The 9,218-nt window shown below is 49.3% G+C and overlaps 1 protein-coding gene across 3 annotated transcripts in view; it reads left to right on the top strand.

Annotated features, from left to right (window-relative positions):
• CASZ1 (castor zinc finger 1) overlaps nt 1-2,257 on the top strand; it is a 263,964-nt gene extending 261,707 nt beyond the window's left edge. For all 3 annotated transcript variants that reach the window (XM_074975271.1, XM_074975272.1, XM_074975270.1), the window contains one exon: nt 443-2,257. In XM_074975271.1, coding sequence (XP_074831372.1) covers nt 443-1,683 — 1,241 coding nt within the window. In that variant the 3' untranslated portion in view covers nt 1,684-2,257. The remainder of the gene's footprint in view (nt 1-442) is intronic.
• Nucleotides 2,258-9,218: the final 6,961 nt, after the last annotated feature.

Raw genomic sequence — 9,218 nt, forward strand, 5'->3', positions numbered from 1 at the left:
GGATGAGCTTACTCCTGGGGAAGGAGGACTAGAAATAAAGTGACAGGAGACGCTGGGAGATTTTTGACCCTGACAAGAAGCAACAGCTGATGCTTGGACATTATCACGTCTACAAGAGTGGCAACTATAAGGATTTCCTGGTGCCAAGCAACACAAATAGCATGGGGGTAGAGTGTGTCAGGAAATCAGGTTGACTACTGCCACAATATTGAATGAGCACTTATCGGCACACCTTCCTCAGCCCCTGTCCAGGATACAAGGCTGGTCAGGTGCCTTACTGGGTTGGGGGCTGCTTCCCCTGCAGCATCGTGCATTGGCCACGGGTCGTAGGTAGAATACGGGGTATGATCCAACCTGGCAAGTACCATGTTGGTTACAGGAGGTGATAGGAGTTCCTGCTGCCCCTCTATGAGTAACACCACTTTCCTCTTCCTATTCCCAGGGAACACCATCACCATGCCAACTGCTTCGGGGGCCAAAAAGCGCTTCTGGATCATTGAGGATATGTCTCCATTTGGCAAGCGCCGCAAGACAGCCTCCTCGCGCAAGATGCTGGACGAGGGGATGATGCTGGAGGGTTTCCGGCGCTACGATCTCTACGAGGACTGCAAGGACACCAACTGCCAGTTCTCCCTCAAGGTCACCCACTACCACTGCACCCGGGAGAACTGCGGCTACAAGTTCTGCGGCCGCACCCACATGTACAAGCACGCCCAGCATCACGACCGCGTCGACAACCTGGTGCTGGACGACTTCAAGCGCTTTAAGTCCTCGCTGAGCTGCAGCTTCCCCGACTGCCAGTTCTCCGGCAACAGCACGCACTTCCACTGCCTGCGCTGCGGCTTCCGCTGCACTGACAGCACCAAGGTGACCGCCCACCGCAAGCACCATGGCAAGCAGGACGTCATCAGCGCTGCTGGCTTCTGCCAGTTCAGCTCCAGCGTGGACTGCGAGGTGCCCGACTGCAAGTACAAGCTCAAGTGCTCCCACTTCCACTGCACCTACCCCGGATGCAAGCATACGGTGGTGGGCATGTCACAGATGGACTCACACAAGCGCAAGCATGAGAAACAGGAGCGGGGGGAGCTGCCAGCCATCTCTCCCGGCCCCGAGGGCCTCCATCACTCCACCCTGGAGTATGACATCCAGAACTCTTCCGTAAACCTGGACAGCTCCCTCAACCTCAGCACTGATGCCAACAGCTCCCTCTTCTTCCTGCAGAATGCAGCTGGCGTGGGCCTCAATGACTCCTTGGACCTCAGCAAGAAGCTACCAGAGGCTGCTGCTGGCCCATCACCAAGCAGAGCAGGGACAAGCCCTCAGGAGAGCAGGGTGATGGTATCCAACTCCGGCGATGTGGAGGATGAAGACGACTCATCCCAAGATGAGGACGAGGAGGAGATAAATGAGGAAGAGGATGATGATGAAGAGGATGACGATGATGATGATGACGATGAGGAGGAGGAGGAGGAGGAGGAAGACCTGAACACAGACTCTGAAGAGTCACTCCCCGACCCTGAGGGCCTGGCCACTAAAGAGGATGGGGAAACAGGGGAGGCCTCTACTTCCATAGACCACGGCGATGCTTCCAGGCCTCTGGGTGAGCCAAACCCAGACCTCACATCGGCCCCCACCCCTGCCCTGACCCCAACCCACACCCTCGCACCGGCAGCTTCTCCTTAACCTTAGAGACAGCAGCAGGTTTGGTTTTGCTCTTAAATGAAATTATTAAGAGGACTCCTTACGAGGCGAGAACAAAGCACCGGGACGGAAAGCGACAAAACGAACTCCACACCGCACGCATGAGGCCCCACGGGACCGACAGGACAGACATGGTCGCATGGGGCCAGCGCACCATCACTTCATTCTGCGGATGACAGAAGACAGGGCAGGACGCAGAGACACGAAACCCTTCTAGATGGACACTAGCTCTGAGGGTGACATCTGCTCTCCTTTCCTCCCCCCATTGTGGGGCGTGTGCCCAGTCTCGGGACCCCTTCTTTTGGGGTGGGCTTTTCCCCCCTCTTTTATTTCTGGATTTTATTTTTCCATGGTTTTAGTTGTATGATACTAATAATAATCTCCACTCCTCGGAAGGGGGGTGTGGGGATGGCAGGTGATGAATTTTAGAATTATATGGGTTTTTTTAAGTGCGTGTAAGGAACTGGTGGCACAAAGGCAACTAGCTAAGCCTTTACCAGTGGGGGCGGGGAGGTCTTTTTCTTTTTTCCAGCATTAAATAAATGGGAGAGACTGATGCACCAGACAGCAAGGGTGGGAGGGGGTATTTATTGTCTTACAAACGAGGAAGCATTAATGAATCAGTGGGGCTGGGAATGGAACACTTCTCTGTTCTTCCAGATCCTCTTTATTATTATTATTAATAATAATTTTTAAATGCTATTTATATTGTTAAGCTTCCCTTTGTCTAGAACTGTCCGAACAGCTGTAGGTCACCTCCCCCAGCTCCTGCTGATCTCCTGGTAGTGATCTAGCTGCAGCCATGGTAGGGAAGGTCGCCATATGGCGGTTAAAGGGTCTGTCACTCACACTGGAGGACTGGGGTTTAACCCCCACTCCCATCCCCAGGTGCTACCCTTTTTTCTCCAGTTTTAGGCTCTTTCTTTTTGGTGCTTCAGAGACAGCACCCCTGTCTCAGGCAGGCTGTGAATGGAGGCAGGAGTAGAAGGTGAGATTAGCATCCTTTGCCTTGGTGCAGCTGGAGGAGCAATGCCTTGCTAAATGCTACTTGCCCTCTGACACAGGGCGATTGAATTTTTTAAATGATGAGCAAGCAGAGTATCCTCAGTGTTTTCCTCCTCAAGGTGAGGGTGGGCAAGTAGATTCTGTGCAAAGGCTAATGAATTTCCCGAAGGGGAGAGAGAGCATAGCCACCACCCATACAGAAGGGGTGGGGGGGATTAATGCAGACACTGGGCCAACTTGGCTCTCTCCTCAGATGCTGGCTAGAGAGCTATTGCTTGCTCAGGTCCTGCACCCAAATACCCTTGTCTGCTGTCAGCCACTCCTGTGGCACGGCGAGCAGTGGAACCTGAGGGCACTGCTACCTGCAATGCGGCAGGGTGTCAAGCCTACTCCACATGGGCGAATGGCACCAAGGCCTGCAGCACAGTTCATGCAGTGCCTGCAGGCAGCACCATGGTAGCTGGACAGACCTACAGCACTCAAATGGTTACAAGCTCTCCCGCTGTTCTCTTCCCCCAACCCTGCCAGTAAAGAGTTTACACACACACACTACAGGAGACTATCCAGCATTCTCATAGATGACAGTTGCTGTTTGACCCCCAAGTCCTGAGACAGAGAGCTTGTCTACACATGTGCACTGGCCCCAGAAGGACTAAAGGTGTGAATGAAGCTTGATGTAGTGATTTCAGTGCCAGTGTGTAGACCAACTGGGCATTTTGCTCCCTTGTGTCTAAGACTTTGCCCTTGTTTATTTTGTTCTGTTTTAATTATTTTTTCTAATAACAAACCCCCTAAGCCCAAGGAATCCCTGTCATTCATTTCTACCCTACACAGAAAGAGGCCTCAAGCAGTTTGGGTTGTTTTCTTATTATTTTCCTAAGGAGCCAGCGCGGATCTGGGTCTGAATGATAGACAAGCTCCTCAGCTGTTTAAATGCAGGGAGATGTTCGGTGAATGCTTAAAAAGGAAAGGGGGGGGGGAGAGAAAAAGGAAAAAAATAACAAAAAAAAGGATTGTACAGTATTTTTCCTTTAAAGGTTATTATATATAGAACAAAGAGAAACAATGCCTGCCAGAGGGAGACGGGCCTGCCTTCTGGATAGCCCCTTAGAGCCTAGATTTGGTTACTTGTGTGCAATTTTTTTTTTCTCTTTCAGGGTTTGGGTTTTTTTGTTTTTTTTTTTTAGCATTTATTGGTAGGGGGCAGCAGAGGAGGGAGGGGCCTTAACCTCATGGTTTGAGGCTGTCTTCATACTCCTAGCACTGACTGGAGCTGCACGATTCCGAATTTTAACTTGAATTTTGTAGACAAACAAATGGCTGTTGTGAAAAGAAGTTTGTAGTTTAATTTAATATGGTGGGGGCGGGGGTTTCCCAGCGGTTATTTGTGTGGCTTTTATTTTTCATATGGTTTTATTTTTGTTTGTTACTCTTCCCCGCCCCCCCACCCCGCTTCTTGTTTTCTAGTACAGTCCTCCCCTATTATTCCCCACACACACCAATATAAGGAAGTTAGCTTCCTCAGTGAGTACAGAGATGGACTTGGGGCATGTTGTCCCAGAGGCAGGATGGGTTAGATTGGCTGTACTTAGAGCATTTAGCTGCAGGTTTTATACTGTGTTGCCCTTGTCCAAGCACTTACCTACTAGCATGATGGGTGCTATAGAAAACCCTCTAGTCCTAACATGGCTCCAAATCTGCAAATACACACAGCAGTGCTTAATTTGCACCATTGACGTCAACGGTGTTTTGCCATTTACTTCAATGGGATTGCAAGCTTAGAACTCCATACAGTCCTAAGGGTGTTCAGGATTGGGGGGCCCCTGGAAGGGGTAAGATAATAGAGATGGATAGCTCCCTGCAGCTAGTGGTTGCTATGCAGGACAGCTAGGAGCCTGCATCTTCAGTTTTGCCTCCCCATGTTCAGATCTCACCAGCCTCCACTGACTGAATCCTATAAGGTGGCAGGTGAAAGCAGCTGTGTAGGGCAGAGGTCTGAGAAGAGAACCACCACTCCCTCCCCCACTGTCAACCCCACAGTGCCTCAAGCAGGAGCTGCGTTTATGACTCATCCCTGCCCCCCCCATCCATCTCTGACCCATACATCAAATCCTCTTCCTACCTTAGACAGTTCTTATTTTCAGGAGCTGGTACTGGGAAAGGACAGGCTGGTACCAGACTCAGCCCGCCCAACAAGGGCCTGATCTGGCAACACGCTGAACTCCCCTCCATAGTACTCACTGAGAGTGCCCACCACCTCAAGATGGGGCCTCAGGTTGACCCGCACTGCTCAATCTGCCTATCCCTGATTGCATTTCCTTTTCTTTCTTTCTTTCCAAATGAAAACTCAAGATGGGTTAAAACCAACAAGTCTTTTTTGCCACATAAAGACCCTGATTCAGCAAAGCCTTTAAGCATAGCAAATAAATTGCGTGGTTATTTTAATGAGACATAAACATGGGCTTCTAGTTAAGCATTTCCTTAAGGGAGTTGCTGAACAGGGATGGATTTAAGTGCGTTCCTGAACTGAGGTCATGTACAGTACACAGGACTCCAGTTCAGCAAGTGGTGTATGACTTTAAGCACTGGAGTCAGTGGGGCTGCTCACATGATGAAATTTAGGCATGTGTTTAAAATAGCTTGCTGACCTGAGGACCAGGGAGTTCAACTGACCGACTTAGGAGCGGGAGAGACAAGACCGAATTAGTCTGTTCAAAACAAACACACAAACAAACAAAAAACAAAGCCCTTGAGACAAACCCTCCCAATTCTGCCACCATTCGCTGCTGAAGAGAGAAAAACAAGCAACTAGCCCATTCTAGACACACACTCAACTGGATTAATGTCTGTGTAGAAGAAATTTTATAAAAAAAAAAAAAAAAGTTTAAAAAAACTTTTTTTCAATGTAGCAAAAAAAACAAAACAAAAAAAAAATCCCCAAGATTTAAAAAAAAAAAAAAAAAGGGAGGGAGAATTTTAGCCTTTTGTAATATCCATATTGCACACTAGGACTATAAGCCATTGCTAGCTCATTTTGAATTTTAAATGTGTAATTTTGTTTTGTTTTGTTTTGTTGTTTTATTTTTATTTCCATGGGGGGGGGAATTAATGCTTGAACCACCAATGCTCTTTTTAATGTTTTATAAATATGTATGTGTATATATATAAATATAAAAACAATATGTATGCACATATATATGTGTGTGTGTATATATCTATATGTATATACATATATATAGATATATAGATATATATAGGTTTTGAGACAAAAAAAAAATGCAGAAAGTGAAAAGAAAATAAACCACCCTAAACAGGACGGTGTGCTCTGATTTACTTGAATCTGGTCTCTTCGGCACCTGCATTATTAAGAACTGAATATTTTTCCACTTGAATTTAGTGCTATTAGAAATTTAATATATGTGTTTTATTTATTTGATTTTTTTTTTTTTGCATGACTGATGCAAGGTTTGACATTTTCACTCAATAAAAACTGGAAAAAAAACCAACCAACCAAACAAATGACGAAGTTGCCTTATTCATTGGGTTTATTGGTCTCTGGCTTGTTTATTTTTAAGGATCTCAGAGGTTTCTGACTGGTTGTGGTTTCTTAAGGCCCCCATCCCGGGGCTGCCACCAGTGCCAGGGCAGAGCCTCTCTATTAACCAGCCACGATTATATGATTGGCACCTGAGTGATGTTTTCATCTGGACTCAAAAGAGTTGAGGGGATGAGCCCTACTGATGGTGCCCCCCAGCTCCTGCAAACATTTAAGCACATGAGTAATTTTACTCAGAGTATTCACTGGGGCTACTCACATGTGTAAAGTGTATCCATGTGTGTTCAGTGTTGTTTGCAGGATTGAGGTATGTCTACGCACCATAAACTGTGTACAGACTAGCCTACCCAAGCGAGAACAGGGACCTCCTGGAGTCATGAGATTGAGATGGTGTTGGGGAAAGGCAAGCACCTTTGCTGGAAGGCTACACAAGCTAGCTTCTATAAACTGCAGTGTTAAAGCCCTATGCCATGGTCGGGCTAGTAAAGAACCCCGTTCCAGGCAGGGCGACCAACAAACAGGCAGAAGAGAGCCCAAGTCCATTCTGGCATAAATTGCTATTTACCTGGCTTTTAACAGGGATCTGCCCACATCATGCTGCATATCTGTTGGCTGGCGTGACTGCCACCTGGGATTAGATGCACAGGCTGTTGGCTTTGGGCAGCGCTGGAATGCCCTGCCCAAGTGTGATGCGGCACCGCTCCAGAGCAGCAGATCCTGCAGTGCTGAGTGCTGGCTGGAGAAACAGATACTAGATTAGCTAGAGCCCCAGTGGGTGTGCAATACAGCTTGCTCATGCACCACTGCTGGTCCCCAAACAAGAATTATTCCAGGCCTGCCCACTTGGAGAGAGGGATGTGCCATCCTTTCACCTCAGCTCACATCCACACTGTGTAATAAAGCTGTCCCCTGTTCAGCCTGTGTCTATAGATCCGCTGTACCTAGGCAAAGGAGCTTCCGCTGAACTGACATGTTGTCTACATGTCTCATCCATGCACAGTGAAACCTGCCTTAAATGGCCACCCTCAGGCCCAACACAAATCCACCTGCCTGCCAAGCAGGGCTGGGACTGATTGTCCTCAAAGCACAGACGGCCCCCAGACACTGAAGGCAGGCGCTTGACTCTCACAGCATTCATCACCTTGCAGCCTTGTTCCTCAGCCCTGGCAGTGCCAGGTGAGATGCTCCTACAGACAGGCCTGGCCCAGAACCTTGCGGCTGGGCTAACCATTTCCGAGTCCCTCCCACCACGGTCCGAGCAGCTCATGTCACTCAAAGAAAGACGCCCCGCTCCCCTGCCTTGCCCCTCCCCTCAGCTGCCCCTGGCAAGGTGTCTATTTGTGCCATGTTACCCTCTCTGCCACCCATCAACGGGAGCCCAGAAGCAGCAGCGCAGAGCCTGCCAAACGTTGCTGCCTTGGCAGCTGCCGCCTCCTTGTTAGCAGAGGGGATTAAGACTCCTCTCTCTTTCAAAGCCCCCTGGTTGCTCCGCTTCTGCTCCCAGCCATCCTGTTTTCAGATGTCATTATCCGAACACGCTCCTAAGCCGCCCTCGGAGCGCAGAGGTTTGTTCATGCTGGAGCTCTGCCCGCAGCACGTGGGACATTTCCAACAGGCAGGCAGGCGCGCACACACACACGCAGCTGGGAGGCTCGCGTTGGGACTTGCCTGCTCTTTGTGAGGCTCTCATTGCACTTAAATAAAAGAGTGAGTAATTTATGGGAGACAAAGCAAGTTCAACAAATGAAAGCCATTGCTGCCACACTCCCTTCAGGCCCTCCCCACTAGAGATAGGGCCTGCCAGGCTCTGGGGCCTGACACCTACAGCCTTCGGTGCATTTCAGCACACACATGCACTGCACTGTGCGCATACACACAGAGGCCCAAATGCACAACACAAACTTGGGGATGCACGGCCTTTCCCTTTCCAAACAAGTTCACTGCCCTTCACCTGCTGGAGGTGGCTACGGTACAAGCCTGCCTGAAAGTAAATAAAGAGCATGCAGAGTAACTGAGGACAAACTAATGGGGACAAGGGGGGGCCCCTTCACCATAAGGGCCAGCAAGAGAGAAATCAAGAGGTCAGGTATCAGTGTTAGCTTGAAACAGGGGGTACTGGACAGTGTGGCGGTACAAGGCGCCGACATTTCCTTTAGCTACAGGCCAACCCCAGCCTCTGTCTCCACAGGGGAAGTAAAAAGTGTATTAGGAAAATGGTGCGCTTAGTTGTGCCTCTCCTGATGCCCCAGAATTACGTAAGTCTGAGCTACAAGAATCTCTGATTTTTCTCATCAGGTACCTCTCCAGCTCAATCACCAAAAGCCAGAACCAACACTCGACCCAGCAAGGGCCACAGAGAGCCAGAAACCCAGGGAGTGAGCCAGGCAAGCAGTCACTGCTGCAGCAGGCAGAGAGCGATTAGCCACACCCTAAGGTGTGCAGAGCCATGGCTAGTGCCCGGAGAGATGCTCCTCACAGCTTGATCACCTGAGTAGAAAATGCAGTAAAACATGTTTTATTGTTTTAATTAGCTCTGGCGGCACAATGCCTCCTACACCCAAATGGAGGCAAATTCAAGATTTTTGTAACTTCTTGAGAAGAGGGAGAAGCAGCCATCTGGGCTTCAAACAGAGCACAGTCTGCCCCAGCCTTGGACAATCATGCAGAAGCACCATGGGAGTTCCAAGGCGCGGTGCACTTAAGGGAGGCCCAGTGACTTGCTATAGACGAATCATCTTCACTTACATAAGCTAGGCTGTCAACCGTCTTGAGAACCAAATCTGAATTGGTCCAGTCACAGCTGTGCAGGGCCCAGGCCTGGAACAGAGGGGTAGGGTCTCTAGTCAGAAATGTGGGGCATCGGTAAAGCTGGGTGGGGAGCCCAGAAGTGGAATAGCTGGGGGAGCAGTAGGTGAGGCGTGAAGCACTGAGCAAGCTTCCGCCACAAACCTCCAGG

Source organism: Natator depressus, chromosome 18 (genome assembly GCF_965152275.1).
Source record: "Natator depressus isolate rNatDep1 chromosome 18, rNatDep2.hap1, whole genome shotgun sequence".
In the NCBI taxonomy this organism is placed as follows: Eukaryota; Metazoa; Chordata; order Testudines; family Cheloniidae; genus Natator; species Natator depressus.